This window comes from Lates calcarifer, linkage group LG6 (genome assembly GCF_001640805.2).
Source record: "Lates calcarifer isolate ASB-BC8 linkage group LG6, TLL_Latcal_v3, whole genome shotgun sequence".
NCBI lineage: Eukaryota > Metazoa > Chordata > Actinopteri > Centropomidae > Lates > Lates calcarifer.
In genome coordinates this window covers 12,887,474-12,906,483 of record NC_066838.1, presented here as the reverse complement: position 1 = coordinate 12,906,483, position 19,010 = coordinate 12,887,474, and the positions used below count along the sequence as shown (strand labels likewise).

Sequence of the window (19,010 nt, the reverse complement as noted above, 5' to 3'; positions counted from 1 at the left end):
TGGAGATGGAGGATGATTATCTGTATACATGCATACATCGCATATTTGCATGCATTTCTTTGCATTCCCTTTGAAATGTGACTAAAACAGAAATCAGGAGGAGCATTAAACCACAGAGCTACTTATAGTCCACACATTAGTCAAAACTCCCAATGAAAGGAGACAAAAACAAAGGCCTCAAACTTGTAGAGCGATTTTTGCCACGGCTCTGAGATGAGGTTTACACTGTATACACAAGAACTTGTCCTTTGTTGTCATAACAAGACAGAGACAATCTAACAACCTATGCTTGAAACAGAACACCATTACCAGGCAAATTCCACGCTGTTTGCTTGGAGCGAGTTTCAGTGGTAGCTTCCTATTCCACCTGAAAATAAATGGCCAAACTAGATTTGGAGCACAGCAGTAAGCAAAAATAAACACCTCAATGGTTCGCAGGTGCAGAAGGAAACATGCCTTTGATATATTGGGTAAATACCAATCCCAATGTAGCTACAGCATGACATTATTCAGGGAGCTAACAACAGAGCATCTGAAATGTATCGTCTTTTTTTTTTTTTTTTTCTGAGGGATACAGATGCAGCCTGGTTGCCTGAAACAGGTTTTCAGAAAAGAACAAGAAGCACTTTTACCTGAACTCCTTGATGCAGGATGACAGAGAATTCCTGATGCAAACTGTCAGTTAACTTTCAGGGAATCAGATCAAAGCTGTCAGGAGGTGTGAGGCACCTCATCATCGGGCTATTGAGGATGAGGTGCGAGGACCTGTGAAGAACATCCACTCGCATTCTTTGCATGACCGGCTGAGCAATTGTTCTCTAAGAGCAACCCTGAATTTGTGCCGCGCTGTCGCCCAATTAGTGATTAGCCTATTGTGTTCAGAAATCACTCACAGGCCAGAGCTTCCTGATAAGCCCCCGTGTCGTAATGTTACACACTACCAATGGAGACCTGACACTCCAGTCCCGAACGGTGCTGATACAACCTGATCACATTAATCCTGAGCAGATGGCTCTGAACAGAGTGAGCTAGATAACTCAGTTAAGTGGCCTGTCTGAGATACAGGGCCACCTGCAGTTCCCAAGACCACGCTTTCTCAGCAGTGCACTCAATTTACATTCAGACAATTCAGCTTCCCATGTGAGCGCGCTCAGATTTCGGTCCAAGTTAAGACATTCCTATCAAATTGATTTTGATAGTTTGGCAACAGGCACAGAGTGTGAGTAAATGCAGCTAAGGAGGCCCCACATTTGGGGTTTTGTGTATTTTGTCGAACAGGAAAAAACAAACAATAGTGCAGTGATAGCAAGGATGCGCATGTATTTTGCAAATGCGATGCAAATCCAAGTGCAGCATTGAGAACCAAGCAAAAGCCCCAAAATATAAGCAGTTTCGCTCCATTCAGGTTCAGCTTTCTTAGAGCCAAACAACAATTGCCTGACTACATCTTGAATGATAGCTCAATATAACAGCATGGTAGCTCCAAATAAGTGAAACTCAAGTGTGGGGAAACATGACGAAAAAAAAAGCTTGTTATAGTTATATGCTTAGTCACCACACAGTTTGGAGATTAGACACAGGCATTCATAGAGGCTTTGGAATAAATTTATGTGTGTGAGCTATGCGTGTATGTGTATGCATGACTCCTTTTGGACTGGCAGCTCTTTGATCTTGAAGCTTGTTGTGTCTGTTGCTGCACTTATATCATCCAGACATGCAAATCCAGGGACGCTCTGACACTCCCCCTCTCCAGTGATGTGGTGTAAAGAGAGCAGAAGCAGCTCTTCATCATTAGCGCAGTGCCACTCTCTTTATAACAACTAAGCTGGACTTAGACTCTTCCACTGATGCCTCCTGACCATTCTTCCTGCAGACTTTTGGCTCTCAAAGACGAGCCTCGCTCGACATTTACTTAAGCAGGAACCTCTTGGCGGCGCAGTTAAAAGGAGTCCAAACATTGGCTTATAAGGTGCGGCTCACAGGAAGGTGCTTTATAAAGTAAGGCAGACGGATAGCATGTTAACGAACGAATGAAAGAAGGGGATGGAAAAGATTTTCGCTTGGCAAACACACAGCAAATCCATTCTGACTTTAATAATATCCCACTGGACAATTCCCTCACACACAAGCACGCTGGCATGCGCATACGCACAGATCAGGTTTTCACAGCAACATTATTATCCATTCATTCAGAGGCTGAACTTAGGCCACAACTGGTATGTTCTATTGATTAACAAGATATGTTTTCAGACTTTTAGGCCTGCTGCACTGTGGTAACTGTGAAAGTGTTTCTTTTATTTTGAAGTAAGTTCAGCAAAGGCAACTGTAGAAGCCTTGTGTATGAGCAGAGCTGAGCTGGTCACATGCTGATGAATCTGTAACTAATATTAACTCCTATGACAATACACTTACGAGGGGGTAAACGAAGAACTGATAACCACAGATATGATATTCTGTCACTTACTGAATAAAGACATTATTCAGGTAATCAATGTTTGGATTTATCCAGGAGTATCTGAAAAAGACCTGCAATGAAAGATAAGTTCAGATATCTCACCAACCCTGAGCTCTACTAAAGCTGAAGTTTAAACTTTAAAAGGCCAGAGTGCTACATCCCATAAGTCAACACAGGGGCTCTGGGGACACTGACAGCAGTTGACATGGAGGCTGCTCTCCAGCACATGACCTTTGATAGGCATCTGGAGTTTTTAAAATGTCTTTCAGAGATGCACGTCAAAGCCGAGTCACACACTGCTGATCATAGCCTATAAAGATAACATGTGGTACCAGAGTGGTAAAAATAGTATAAAAATACTATGAGACCTTGTTGGACTAGTCTTGATAATTGGGGTTACTACAACGTGTAATTACTGACATAAGAAAAACGCTATTCCTTATAAAGATAGATGTTGCAGAGGGGTGGGGGTTCCTGTCTTTGCCATCTTGGGTATCTGCCATCTGGAATTGGAGCTTTGTTTTCATCATGGCTCAGGCCAAACCAAAATTGGTCTCAGGCGACCAGTGAGGCCACGAAGTAATCTTTGTGAAACGCTGAGGCAAATTCCGCAAAGCTAAATAGAGCTGGACCCAAGCCACACATCTGTCAGAAAAACAGATCCTGAATTAATACTTGCACATAAACGTCCAAACATGAGGAAAATCTCCCAGCAATCTTGGAATTACTGACTAAAACGAACTGTAACCACCAGCTAAAACTACCAGCTCCATTTCTCTAATTTGACCAACAAATTTTTCCTCAAATCAAAAGATTATAATGCTCATTTATCCTTCTGCTTTAATATCTCGACCTTCAATTTGTTCCTGGCTGTCTAAAGTTCAACAGTTACAATAACCAACGTTATGTCACTCCTTATTGAAGACAATATGCGCTTGGCTGGCTATAATTTTATCACTGTTCTTCTGATACTGTATCTATATGTACGTGTAGAGCCTGAATACAATAATGGACAAATTCCAACAACAACAGAGGACTTAAAGTAAATGGAGGGGCAACAACTTAAGGTAGAACTGGACACATTTGTGTGATTATCTGTTGTAGTTGCACTGTCATTTCAGAATCTCATTACTTCGTTGTGGCTGACTTAATTTGGTTGAATCATACCATGCAGCATCTTGGGTTTAGGGCTGCTCTGGGACATTTATCATTTCTTCCTCTTCCTTAACATTTCCTGTCTCTATGAACTAGAGCCATAAAATAATTTTACATAAAATGGGTGTGCAACTTCAAGTTTTCAAGGGGTATATGCACTTTGCTTGACCGAATACTACCTGCTTTAACCAAGGTCTATTTGTGTTTTAACCTTAGGATTGAAAATATCAATGATTATCATTTACTGGTAAATTGTGTGGTATAGAAAGAAATCACACAAAAATAGTGAAAACTATTCCTCACAATCTTCCAGAGTCCCAAGGGAAGCCTTTAAATAGCTTGTTTTGTCCAACCATGAGTTCACGACCCAGGATGTTCAGTTTACTATCGCAGGCTTATTATCATGGACTTGCTAGAAAAATGACACAATAAATTGATGCAGATTAATTACTGGACCAAGAGATTAATCAACTAATTCCTTCAGCTCTATTTTACTTTCTCGTTTCCATTATTGTTTACTTCCCTTAATAGCATTAGTACCAGCACCAACAGGTGTTGTATGCTACCAGTATCTGTTTGTCAGTGGTCTCAGCCGCTCAGTGGTCCGGGGTCAGTGTTTGGCTGGACGAGCGGGGGTGTGGGGGTGGGAGGGGGCCGGACTTGACACAGCACCCTCCTCCCAGCTGTGTCCTCACTAACCCTTCACTTCCTGCCCACTCACACCCTCGCAGGCACAGCTGCAATTACAGCACAGCGGCTACAAGAGCACAAGATTTGGTTAATTAGCCTAACAAACCAACCGGCCGGACCATTCACTCCCCTGTTGGCTCTTCTCACTGATTTGAACCGTGTGAGGGAGTCCAGACCTTGAACTGCGTGACTGTGAGCTAAACATCCAGGAATTCCCATTTCAGCTGCTATTGCCTCCACTCCTTTTAAGCGCAGTGAACCCAAGGCCACCATTTCATTTTGACAGAGACCGATGTAACACAACTTTTAGTCTTTGAATACAGAGCAACAGAATTAAGAGATAGGGCATTAAAACTACATTAAATGAGATGGTGTGTGTGGGCCAGATGTTAGAGCTCCAGTAAAAACAAACTAGAGTTAAGTTTCACTGTCCAGTTATATAAGCATCCGCTAACATGCACTACACAGATTTAGCCACTGTCCTCCCTGTTCTGTCTCCTAACCATACACAATATTGACTTTTACTATCAAGCGTACAGATCAGTACTGGGACGAGAACAACAGGTTATAGTTTAAACAGTAGACGTAAACACAAGAGCAGTTTGGCAACTGCTTCGACTAAAGTTTTGACTTGGTCTTCCATGAGTTGCTCAGTCAAGGATGAGCTGATACTGATCTCATGAATGTAACACATCCGCCTCCTGGGCCAAATTCAGGAAACGTCACATGTGACATGTTTGTGAAGTCTGATCCATTGGCAGGATTTCACAGGAATAAAAGCATGGGTGTTGAGTTTCAACACATGGTTTGAAAACTACAAGCTGAACCGCTGCTGCATATGTCTCAGTGTTCTGACCTTGTACATATGATGTTCTGATCTCTGCTCAGCCCTTAAAGGCTACACACACACACATACACATACACACACACACACACACACACACCAAAACAAAGACTCTGGGAAATGTGATTCAGACACATTGAATGTTAAAGAGAATTCAGCAGCTTTGACTCTTCCTTACAATGTGAAGGTGCACATGACACATCATCCCAAACAAAGAAAACAGTACTGTCTTTCTGCAGCCTTAAAAGGCAAGGATTGTATTTTATTTTTTTACACGTAAGGAGTGAGGATAATAAATTAAGACATGAGGCAATACGCTTTTTAAGCTTTCTGCACACTTCAGTGGGAGGACCCCGTTAAGGCACAAGATAGAGTGCAATTTCTTTTGGATTAACCCTGAGTGTGTGAAATTACATCATGAGACTGGGGTCTTGTTATTGTATCTGACATCATCCAGTGAAAATGTGAAAAAGACACAAAGGCTCAGGGCTTTAAACTTAGCAGATATCAGTAAAGACTGTCTACACTTACTGGACATGAGGATGATATGAATGAGGGGGTCTCATTCTTACACTGTCTTACAGTAAAGACATGTGCTGTGCAGAGTGGTGTACAATGACAGGAAGGTGTCCCCTCTTTGTACACTGATAGCAAACACGTTTGCTAATTAGCTTCTCTCCAGTAGTGCATTCTTACGCCTGGCCCAACATATGTTGTTACTGTTTTAACCGTGTAATTGTAACCAGGATAGCAGGATAACAAGACAGTTGGCTAGTGTGACGGTGATCTTTGACAGAGAGCCATCCACCTTCCTGTCACCAGCACTAGGATAGGGTGCACTATGCTCAATCCAGGGAAACTGCCCTTAAAAGCCTAGGGGCTTGCATGCCACACAGATCAACATTTAACACCGCTAATGGATTCCTAATATATATCTCTTGGCCATCCGCCATGGCAGTTCAGCCTTAAATCCCTGTATTTACTTTTGCGGAGAGCCAAGTTGTTAGTAAACCATGAGCTGTTATTAGAAGCCTGCACTTCCTCATCCCCGACTCACACAGCTATTATTAGCACAGCTATTATTTCCCTTATCATTGGCTGTATTTTAAGAGCAATATTTCGCTTGTCGCTAATCCTAATTGCTTCCAACCACGGTGGTGGAAGTTATCCGGGTTTGTATCATTGCCTCTGGTTGTAATACGATAAGTGGATGAGTCACAAGCTCTCTCCCTTTCTGAGAGGGGGTGAGGTTGGGAATAAAGGGGGGATCTATTGTTTGAGCTAGTGCATTGTTTGGCACCCACAGTACCCGATGATGGGTTCTCACCATTTGATAGCGGCTAAATCAGCTGCACCTCCGATACATGTATTTCATGCAGACAGACACACTCAATGTGTGTATGTAGGTGTATGTACATTGGCATGTGTACACTGGACACCGGACTCACTCAATGTAAGCAGGGCTGGGTATCAAGTTGACAAAATGTGTCCATGACATAAAGTACTAAAGAATGTAAACTATTTAAAATTTGCATCAAATGCAAAAGCTTCTTATCTTGTACATTCAGAGAGATACTTGTGAGATATGAAATCAACACTTTCTTTTAGTTTCAGTATCACTTTAAAAGCAGAGAGCAGAGGGTATTGCCCCACAGTGCATGTGAGTATCAGACACAGTTCCTGTCATACTTTCCAGGCAAACGTCATAAATAATTGCATAAAGGTCAAGGTAGCCTGTGTGGCTGCTTTCAGGTTTTTTCTTACGTAACACCAATGTTCTGGCCTAAATGCATTATGCACGCATCGGTCATGCTGGTGACATTTCATTGATTGGTATCTTTTTCACCAGTGTTAAGCAGAGGGATCAGTATGTTTCCACTAGTCCCACATTCGTTGACCCCATAACAATCTGCCAAAGGAACTGGTTTTTCCTCTAGCACTGGACCAGCACACAATAACAAAAGACAAGATGTACCTTCGAGACTTCACTCTCCTCTTGACCTGCTTGTCAATAGCTCCTCTTTAAAAGACTGCAATTGGGATTTGGTTATCCAAATATATCCTGCTGCACACAAAAGAAAAACTTCTGTTTGGTTCCTTGCTGATCCATGTATGATATCTTGCACACTGCCTGGATATAAATTCTTAGAACTAAACAATGGCACAGGTAAGTAACATAATCCCCCTTAAGACATATAGGCGTATGGATGCACAGCTGTTCATATTTAAGTTATGAAAATACACATATCAAAGCAAAACTTTTTTCTGCACGCCGTCAAATGCCACATCACATAGTTAAGTTAGTTGTTCCCTCATCTACCCACAAGAAATAATAATATGACGAAAACACAGGGGACAGGTGGTCTCTCACAAGGAAGCCCTCAGAGGGCCAAATGAATCTGTTTTGGGCCATGTGATGTGTGTGCGTGTGTGCCTCTTTCTGTGTGTGTGAGCACCAGCTCATACGTGTCTGACTTCCAGCCACAGTCTGAGCGCTCGGCGCCATGAGATGAAATCATAACTCAGGTGACTGGACCAAAGTAGACCAAAGCAAGAGGGTGCTATCTATTGAGGACACTTTTAAATTGTTTGGGTGAATCTCTAAACTCACACTCGATTATGTGCTTAGCCGATATGATGAGAGTGCAGAGGGTAACAAAAGTCAGATACACTAATCTGAGGAGTGTCCATTAGGATTACTGCATGCTTACACTAAAGGCTACAAACAAGACCTCATGAAGCTACTGGAACGCAATGTTATATGCTCTTTGCAGTGCAGTGACATCAGGACACTCAATGTTGCTACCAAGCAGAAATGTCAGAAAACCCAACACAACAACAAACACTAACGTCATCAAAAGGATAATATGACTTTGGTAGCTTCCTCCAACCAAGAGGCTACTGGTCATCTGCCAACTGTCAGGACTTGGAAGTAAAACAGCTTCCACAACAACTTCAGCTGTCAGAGTAGCCTGCAGCAGACTTTTAAACCAAATGCAGTCAAAGGGATGAAGCATGCAAAATCCCAGTAAGTAGAAGTGAAGACGAAGAAATAATGAATTGACCCTTCTGTGGCCAAGTTACAGCACCACAGAGACTTCAGGCCAGCAAAATATCTCTTCAGAGTTTACAGACAAGATGCATCATCCACTTTGTAGTGATTTTAAAAAAGATGAAAAAGATGAAGGTCTTCGAACTATTACATTAGCAGTGACATTACTGTTACAACAGTAACATTATGTTTATTAAATTACTTGTTGCTGTAAACTGACTGCATGTTTTTGGATTTGGGGTGAAATCTTGCTTTGCAACTAGAAGGAGACTTAAGACTAAATATCTAATTAATCATTGACAGAAAAACTGTACTTTATTCGTAAAAGCATAAATGAAAGATAAGGCAGTAAACATCAATTGATAGTTCCTTAACAGTAAAACTATATTTCATAACCTTCAATTACGACTGAATGTACAAAATATATTAAATTAAATTACAGTTCTGATAAATTACAGGCTGAAATAGTGTGACATTTTATAAGGTAAGAGCAATAATTAGTACAGGATTTTTATGTTTTTCTAAATGTTAATATCAACTTAATTCAGAAACCACTTTTAGGTAGATAATTATGACAGAATTACATCTTTCAAGAAGAACCGCCATGTTTTTTCCAGGTTGAAAATCAGAAGCAAAGACCGAGACAGGCAAGCCAAGTATTAAAAGAAAAGGTTCATGTTGATTTTGTCTGTGAGGGAGAACGCTTGTCAACAATGTCCTGCCAGGTCTACGTGAAGTGATGCCCGTACTAAAGCTGTTGTTACTTATGTTGCTGTCCAAATCTTTCATTTCATCCTGTTTTAAATCTAGACGACAGATGCCTCCTTTAAGAATGAATGAACCCTGTGCCTGTAGGATAGTGGAGACACTTGACGTGAACAGTGGCAGTGTAACTTGCTTCTTCCTGAGAGCAGTTATACCTTCATCTCTCTGTAGCTGCCTGAGGAGGCCCTTCAGAGCGGAGCGGTGAAAACATGGAGATCTATGGAAACAATCCCCATGAGTAGTGTGAGCTCAATCTCAGCCTGTTGTGAAATAAAAGGCCACTCCATCTGAGAGGGATTTTGTGAGAATGGAATTATGACTCAGAGAGAAAGAGGGAGAAAAGTGGACGGAGAAAAAAAAAAGAAAAAGAAGAGACTGGCAGCTCTTTCACAGCCGGGTGCGTCAGCCCAGCATTATTTCACACTCTCCATCCGTGGTCGTCCCCTTGTCACCACTGTAACCTCCGCACCCCCCCCCCCACCCCCAACATCTCCTGCTTCGCCTCTCACAAAGACCCCTTTTGTTCCCGCCATCATCGGCCTCCCATCTTCTCAGCTCTGATCCTGCGTGAACATCTCCGCAGGGAAAATACAAATAAGGGAAAAACGAGGCTGGGACACAGAGAGGGCTGGAGGATGATGAGGTCCCAGAAGAAGAAAACCAGCTTTCCCAGATCAGGGAGTCCGGCCATGTGACGCCAGGAGCAGAGTTTTGTGAGCTTACTATCACAGGGGCTGTGAGAGACTGAAAGGAGTCCTTCTATATTCATACAGCTGCTTGTAGCTTGAAGCCAGACCGAAAGAGACCTGTTGAGACTGAGAGCTGACTGAATGGCACACTGTGTGGTTCTTTTCTTGAGGGTGAAAACAAAGAAACTGCCCTGAAATTCCTCTTCATTTAAAAAAGATTTGTGTATAGATGAGTGTGATATGGTTGATGGAAACCCTCAGCAAAGCTGACATTTTTTCCTTCATCTCTACTAAAAACCCAAGAGAGACAGCAACCCTGTAGCCAGAACAGTGTGAAGTCCATGTCCCACCATTGATTGCTCAGAGAACTGGAACATACTGTGTTGGGGGGTCTAGACCCTCAGGCCAGGGCAGCAGTCCATCATCAAAAGACCACTGCAACCAACTGGGACTGGCGTACATCGAGGCAACAGGCCAATGTGCCTGAAGTCACCCTGTCTAGTCTGGGGCATGGCCACTTAACACGCAAGCTCACTGGACCAGTAGAGTTATGTCAATATTGCCTTATTCAGAGTGGCTCCACATTCATCTGGTTGCTCAATAGCGATGGCTGGTAGAGAAAACCAATAACATATTTCCACTGAGACTAGAGTTCAAGCCATAGGTGCACCTTTGAAGTTATTTTGGGTGGTTATTCTGTGTTTGACCATGCATCAAGTTTTTAAGCTGTTGAAAGAAGCACACAAGCCATCATGGGACATGAAAATGTCCCACTCAAACATGTACAAATGAAATTCTTACAAATTATTTTACTCTTTATGTCAGGGTGACCTATGGAACCAACTACATGGCAGGAAAAGGACAGATAAATACAACAGAACTAACAAGGAGAATGTGCAATTAACTCTTTTTCATAGTCATAGACCACAGATCTAATAACATTAACATGGCTCTGTTCTATTCAAGTGTCCCAGTGAGCCACAATAGTGTGACAGTGAGCCAGCATGAACAATAGCAGGACCCTGCAACTGAAGCAGCTAAAATGGATTCAGTCACCATTCATTTTATTATTTATACCTGTGCTTTTTTTTACTGTGACAATGTCAAAATGTCCTCTGTGAAAAAGGTCCTTAACATTTGCCGGTTCCAGCTTCTGGATTACCTCAGATTTTTTGGTTTTGGATCATTGTAAATTTAACAGTTTGGGGTTTGGACTGTTGGTAGGTCAAAAAAAGCACTTTGAAGATGTCACTGCAGGCTCACAACCTCAGATATGTATTTACTGCCATTTTCTGACACATTATTGACAAATCAAATAATCTTTTAATCATAATAAGAAGAAATAATTGTTAGTTGTTGCCCTGTAAAGGCCGATCATTACTTTTGCTTTGGAAGTTTAGCAGGTTCGTACAATATTTCTGAATCCCTGTGTGCAGTTTAATAAAACCATCTGATACATTGTAGATCTCATTAAAACAAACATTAGAAAAAAAAAATCAAAGAGTGACTCACAGCACACACAAAAAGAATAAACAAAAGTAATGAAGAAATATTTCCAGTGTGTTGGGAGCTGAACCCATTATAAGCGTCTAATTCTGTTTATATTTTTTCCACAGCTTCCAATTTGAAGAAGTAATCATCCTGTTTTCCATCAAATTCATTGCACAATCCGAGTATCCCACCCCACCCTGTTTCATTTTACTACAATAGCCTCCTTGTTTTAGAGAACTGCGGCCTGAATGGCACCATGCTACATTATCATGATATTCCTCCACAATGCAGCTAAACGGGCTCATTCAACCCAGATGACCTTCCACAAACCCCAACAGAGTTGCCAATAGCTGCCCTACAGCACAAAACATAGGCTCATTAAAAATCTCATTTGAAAAGCTGCCGAGATCTACAGCACCATCTACTTTTAGTACAGCACCTTTGACATGGAAAAGTGGTTGAGGAGTCTGTACAATGTTTGTCCTATATTGATGGGGACAGAAAGTAGGGCGTTTCCACTGGTGAATACAGTAACAACATTGTGCTCAACTGTATGGTGATAATAGTGGGCCATGACTTGCATGAGTCTGGGATATTTGTCTTGTTTTCTCACAAATATATGTTTCATAGTGTGAATATAGTGACTGTTAAAGAACGATTCACATTCTATTTGTCTTAAAACAATACTTGCATGTGCACGTTCACAGTGATAGAGTTACTGGTCACTGTCATTGTTCCTCCTGCTCCTAACATGACTTCAGTGTGATGAGGAACCAAACCTACAGTCATAGTTTTGTACCAAAAAATGTTTCATAAGAGGCTTCATCAGTCTGAGTTTCCCACATCAAGTGGTTTCTTCTTTCTTCTTACGTTACTGTCTTTATAGTGTGAAGTCTGGAAGAAACTCAGTCTGGATTTGTATCCTTAAGGCAGTGAAATTGCCTAAAGGATGAGAGGAATCATTACGGCAACTTTTACTGTAAATATGGGTATGGTAATGCTGCATTACGACAGACTTGAAAAAATATGAACCTATTCTTTAAAAAAGTGCTGAAGGTGAACAACAGGTGCCTTTGGTTTAATTATTTCTCCACTGTCAGATATTTCCAAACCCTTAATACTGACGTGACCATCCCTCTAATACCTCTGGTTGTTGAGGGCAATGTTGCAAATCGATGAGCAGGAATGCTTCATGGCAATATTAAATGTATTCATCTTCATGTATTGTTCTGTCTGTAACCAGTTTCTCAACTGGATTTCAAGAAATGATGCAATACTATTGCTGGAACTTGTGCTTATTTTCAACATTGACTAATGTGATTTTTAAAATTCAAACAGTTTGTTTTGTTAGACCAACAGTCCAAAACTCAGTGAGATTCAGTTTTCCAAATTATATGGAACAGAAAAAAGCAAGAAATACTTATACGTAAAGCTGGTGATTCAGATGATTAAACGATGGCCAAACTAGTTGCAGATTAATTTTCTATCAATTGATTTATTGAATATTGGACTAATTATTTCAGGTTTAATTACTACATTGATGTCGGTATCACAGCGTAAAATTAAATATACCTCAATAGAGGAATATCCATATCATCCAACCTTAACATAGTCTGACAGACATAAATATCTCTGTCCATTTTTACAAACCTGTATTATTCCTACTTTCACTTACCTGTTTGAAAATGAACTTGTCCTCTAGGTTGAGCTGCCAGGCGGTGACTACATGTATGGTAGACAGCACAGCTCCACTGAGAACAGCAGCTCTCATTCTGACCGGCAGCAGCGTGTAGATGATGTAGATGAAGAAGACCGTCCACCAGATGCCCTCCGAGGCACTGCGGGGGTTCACCATCAGCACCCCAAAGACTTGCACTACAATCAGCACCCCGATCACCAGGTAACTCACAATCCACATGTAGTCCTGATGAAAGCCGTTGCGGTTGCACACCACCATCATGGCCAAGAAGAGAGCCATGGCCACAGAGAGTACTGAGATATAGGCCTTGTCAGGGGCCGTGTAGATGCAGTGGAAGGTGAGCATGACCCCACACACCACCACCAGGACCCCCATCAGCATGGTCAGAGAGCTCTGGTTGAGCCTGAAGAAGTAGCGCTGGTACAGGCGCTCCAGCTTGGCGGACTGAAATTTCTTGGATTGGAAAACCCACACGACCCTCATCCAGCAGTCTGCAGCGGTCATCGTCTTGCAGCTGCCTTCCGCTAATTCCCCTAATTCCTCCTCCTTCCTGCCCTTCAGCTCCCCGTCTTCAAAGCCCAGGTCCACAGCCTTGAGACCCAGATCCCCACCGCCACCCATCCTTTTCCCGTAGTGGTCCTCCTGCCAGCCGCAGCGCAAACCAAAGTTGCCCCCGCTGGTGCCCGCTCCGCAGTGGTAATGCTGAGGGGCCGCATTGTGGGGCTCCAGGTCCTCAGGGTCCCTCAGGCAGCTCATGTAGCGCGGGTTGCACAGTGATGAGCTGTCCTTTCGCTTTTTGCCATTGCGCTCTCCCCATGCTGTCTTTCGTTCGTCCACTCTGCCTACAAAGAGGCCTCTGGCCCACGACATCCTGAACAAAACACATGGACACAAAGCAGAACATACAGACTCATAAAACAATATTAAGACATTTAATCTGAATATTGTGCAAGAAAACTGACAGGTTCAAAGAGTTTATTTTCATTTTTATGATCCTCTCACCTGTGTGGGCTTTACTGTGTGTAGCAACACTGCGCTCTTTGGCCAGGCCACTAGTTTATCCCAGCGAGCACACACCATGAGCTCAGACTGGCCAGAGGCATCAGAGGTGTGTCTGCATTTGAGGCGCCCCCTTCGTTTGTGGAAACAGTCAGCCCTGTACAACACCGCGTGGCCGTAAAGAACACCTGTTTTCCTGGGAAAAACGCACAAACAATACACATGATGTTGCAGAGCTGACACTGCCTGAGGAAATGTCACCTGGGGGGGATCAAAATCTTTATGAATACATCACACATGGCGCAAAACATTTTGTCGCATCTCATCTGTCGACGGGGTTATTCTGTGTTTATTTGTGTTTGTGTGCACTTGTCTTGGTGTATAACTCTCTGGCAGAACGTTTTGACAATCAATAGCTGAGACAGAAAATAATATCTAGTAAATGGCTTGTCTGCTTCACTCTCCCTCGTCACTTCACCCCACACCAGGCTGGGACAGCATTTCCATGGAAATGATTTGCTGTTTTGTTTGCAAAACACTGGATTGTGACAGCAAAATCTCCTCCAAATATTGCCTCATGCAAGCAGGTGCCACTGGTCAATTTTGTCATCAAACCACAAAGTTGAATATAGTCCCATTTCAACAAACTCTCCAATGATTGCTGGATTTTTTTTTCTGAACATTTACCATTTTACAGAGGAGACAATTCTGACTCAGTGCTGTGCTATGCTCCATCACTAGCAATCTGCCCCTGACATCTTGAGTGGGCAGGATGGGTGTGCTCTATTTGACAACAAAGGCCTACTGAGTGGGCAACATCAGAGATCAAGAGCTCTCCAGTCCAGATTAAATTGTCCATGCTTCCCCCATTAGCTTTGATGACTCACTATAGCTGGCTTCTAGCAGCACATGTCAAGGACACTGCTAACCTCTAAACTTAATAAGCAAATCTCTGCCAGGCTGACTTGAGCTGAAACAAACAGTGGGGAAGAGCGCACATGAACTGCACACATGGCCGTGTTTATAATCAACAGCAGCTTGCAATGTGAGTTGCTCAACCTCCACACAAAAACATCTAATTGAAAGAGTGATTTTAAACACACAACAGGGTTCACAGACTGTGTTTGAAATAGTTTTCCAATACAGATAACACCCTGTGTTTGTTTCCTACTTTTCCCTCAATAGCTGTAACTCAATTGAACCCTTTCATAATTATATGGTCAAAGCTTATCTTAACTATCAGCATGACAGTTCATACTGAGAGCATCAGTTTTACATATGACCCACTGAGATAATGCAAATATGTGGCCAGTTCGCCCTCTGCTCCAGGCTTAGTCCTCGACTCACCTTTGGTTATTAAGCGGCATGCGGTTCTTATGTAATACAAGCTGTACATGCATGCATCTGCTAACAGAGTGGGAATTATATGTGCAGCTACCACATATGAGCCCGCCGTCCTGCATGCATTACAAATTAGGAGGATGGTGATGCTCTCACTTGCATTTCAGCACAGAGTAACAGCATCTTGCCTCCTCTTTGTCTCCATATGACACTGACCAGCAGCCTTCCTGTCATCACTGCCGACACGGACAATGATGACAGGGAATATACATATATTTATATATCTTTTGCAATTACACGTGTAGGCCCAGGCTGTTTGGTTGCGGGCAGTCGGCCGAAGCGCATTACATAACAGGACGCTCCAAATAGCCTACAGGCGAAGTCTACAGCTCTCCATGTTCAAATGTAGCCTGTTAAACCACACACACACTGAACATACAGACACTGTAAGAGTGGGTAGCCCTGGAGGACGAAGTCAGCCTAGTCTGTAGGGGGGCTGCAGAAGAAAAAAGTGCAGCTCGACACACACACACACACACACACACACACACACATCGCCAACTTAACTAGGAGTAAAACATTCCGTCGGGCAACTTCAATCTCGGCAGTGGATCCCATCTGACATCGCGAGGGGATGTGGCGGTGCCAGTTTACGGGACTAATGTACAGTGATAACACGGGCTACATACTGGGGCCTGTCTCCCTCAGTGTGAGCGTCATTATGTTTAGACTCCAAACAGGTCAGTAGTGGACGAGAGGAAATTGGTGGAAAATGCTGTGGCCCAGGATGCAAACTGTGAAACAGCTCACTGCTCTCTTCTCCGCGGCTTCGCCATGTTACGTTTAAAAAAACAAAAAACAAAAAAGTGTAAATGAATCGCTACAGCGTGCACAAGGACCAATGCTTCAGTGTGTACAGTCCTGCAGAACAGTTGAGGCTCATCAACGCCGCCGCAATCAGCACAGCAAAACACTGTAGTACAAGTCAGCTGTTGGCATTTTCTTTAAACCACCCCGACTGCTGTATCCTCTTACTGCATTTCAGTTCAAGCCAACCTGCAACAAATTAACATTGTGCGGAGCGGCTGACTAACACAGCCGCGAGGGGGGAGAAGCTTAAAGTGTGTACTTACCATTGGATATTCTCGTTACAGGAGTAACTGTAACACTGCAGTGGAGCTCCAGTTTAGCCCCCGTCTTCAGTCTTTTTCCACGCAGCCGCCGTCACACGCTTCGGATGCGGGTCTGTCCGTCTCTGGAAGCGGTTACTGGTTCAGAGGGAAGCGAAGGAGAGAGGGGGGCGGGGGGGAGAGAGAGAGAGAGAAAAAAAAACTGCGGAATTGGCCGGACAACCTTCGCTCTTCCCAGACAGAGATACAGTACATTCCCACTGCCTCGACCTCTCTCTCTCTCTCTCTCTCTCTCTCTCTCTCTCTCTCTCTTTCTCACGCACACACACATACACACTTAACACAAGCTGCATTCCCATTCGTGAACTCAGGAGTCCCCCTAGAGGTGCCACGAGTGTGTCTCAGCCTGCTCGTGTGTGTGTGTGTGTGTGTGTGTGTGTGTGTGTGTGTGTGTGATTCACAGCTTTTCTCTCCAATGTTATCCATTTGCTCTTTTATCATCTTTCCTCACTTTAACATCAATCACAGTTTTATTATATCATAACTATAAATGTCATGCGTTTCCCCACATTTTCAAGCCACAGAAAACAAAAGGAAACTCAAGCACTGCTGTCAAACATCACATCCAGACAACATTATATCACCACCTAGTGGAAAACATGTATAATCACCCCCACCAAAAGTTCTCCTAAAGCAGACACAATGAAACTATCTCACATTCTTTTTATGAAGTGTTTACATTCATTAGACATTAACAGTTAAAGCTATAAAGAAAAACAGTGTCAGGTTTAATGGCTCTTCAACTAGCCAGTAAGCAGCTGATCACATGATTGAGTAAACCAGTAAGGCAACCCTGGTGTTGACACAGAGGAATCTATTGACTTTTCACCCTTTAAAACTACACACCCTCACAGATCCCACCGGGAACATTAAATATTGAGCTACAATAAGTTGTCACACCAGTATACAACAGCACATGTACAATATAAAGTAGATGTATTATAATCTGGTAGTTTATTTTGCTATGGTTGTATTAGGCCTAATACTATGTACTAGTACTAAATTTAACAATGATAACACAAATTAGATTAAAAAAAAACTTTATTGAGTCTATGCAGGGAAGCAGCAGAAGCACAGGAACAGATGTAGAGATAAGTAACTTTATCATTACAAACAAAAACTAAAGGTACTATAAACAATGTGCACCAGCATAAGTAGTGACTAAAATGTGTACTGAGGTTAAACATAGAGCCACAAATAAAGAGACAAGGAATTTGCTTTTAGAAAAATAAATACAAACATCGCACTTGAGGGGATGAAACTGTGGTGTGGGTAAAGTGTCCTGTGTTTGCAGATGGTAGTGTTAGCAGCTTAAAATACAGTCACTGCTCTCAGGGATACATTACTGAACAGGCCCAGGGGCCCTCTGATGCCTTGGGCCTCTGTAAAAAGTGACTAAATATTTCTTGTTGGAAAGGCATGAAGCCCAGTTGGAAACACACATACGCAGAGAGAGAGAGAGAGAGAGAGAGAGAGAGAGAGAGAGAGAGAGAGAGAGAGAGATGCAAAATAATTCAAAAGTGATGCACAATAGCCAATAATCCAAAGAAATCCAAAACACAACAACTCAAAAGAAACACAAAACAGTGCCCCAGAGATGCAAAACAACCTGAAGAGATACCAAACCACCACAGATGTAAACTTACGAAGAGGAACCAGAAAAAAAAAAAAAAAAAAAAAAAAAAAAAACTTACAGTCATCTCTCTCAGTCTGGGGATCTTCATCTTATAGTTTTCTGTGTTGCAGGACCCATTTTCTCATAATCTGACCATGATTGCATTGCTTCTAGCAGTTGTAGTAGGCTACATTACACAATTATAGTCATATAAAATAAGTACTATCACAACTGAGGAGAAAGTTTAAAAAAAACCAAAGCAACTCCAGTTATGATAGCTTTGTCCACGTGATTATCCATTCTGTTTCCAGATTTGTCCAGCAGTGGGCGCCATTGCTCATCTCACAAAGCCCTAATCTCTGCAGGAAGGCCTGTTCCTGTGAATTATTTCTCTGCAGAGAAACTTCAAGGAAAACACAAGATATAGAAAGATTGTTGTTACTGGAGGTGAATGGCATACAACCAAGAGATTATGGGCCATCAATGTCTCTCTCTCTCTCTCTCTCTCTCTTTGTCCTTGACAAAGATGGGATGGTTGTTTGAAGGGGGTGCAGTTAAATTTAAATATTTTTAAAATCACCTTTAAAAAGCTCACCTTAACTCTGAGATTAAGATGAACATACAGGTATGTGATATCACAAAGTCCAAAACTTTCACAAGTCTGATGTAGACATGTGAGAACAAGAACACTGAGATTTTACAGTGAAGGAGGAAAAATCTGGCATCTGGTAATTCAACCTTTGAATTTAATATTCATACATTCTGGATTTTTCAGTAAGGAATGGGGACTAGATGTAATTTTATTATTAGTTATTTATTCGTTTTGTAGTGGAACCCTTATCACACACAAGGTATTGGAGGTCTTAAAACATGTGTGGATGGTATCTGTACAATTTAAATAGATATGAATTGTTTGTCCTGGATTGTCACCAAACACCAACAGCAGCTGTGTAACACTGCTAAGATTATTTTAATTGTGGTTTTGCAGATTTAAAGCTGCTTTGAAGCCAGTGCTGTGTGAATTA

General features: G+C 42.3%; 1 protein-coding gene across 1 annotated transcript in view; it reads right to left on the bottom strand.

Moving 5' to 3' along the window:
- LOC108876515 (adenylate cyclase type 6) overlaps positions 1-16,581 on the bottom strand; it is a 32,109-nt gene extending 15,528 nt beyond the window's left edge. The window contains exons 1-3 of the mRNA XM_018666077.2: positions 16,314-16,581; positions 13,843-14,035; positions 12,817-13,711 (exon numbers count right to left, since the gene is read on the bottom strand). Of these exons, the coding sequence (XP_018521593.1) occupies positions 12,817-13,710 (894 nt within the window). The 5' untranslated portion in view covers position 13,711; positions 13,843-14,035; positions 16,314-16,581. The remainder of the gene's footprint in view (positions 1-12,816; positions 13,712-13,842; positions 14,036-16,313) is intronic.
- Between the last annotated feature and the right edge of the window lie 2,429 nt (positions 16,582-19,010).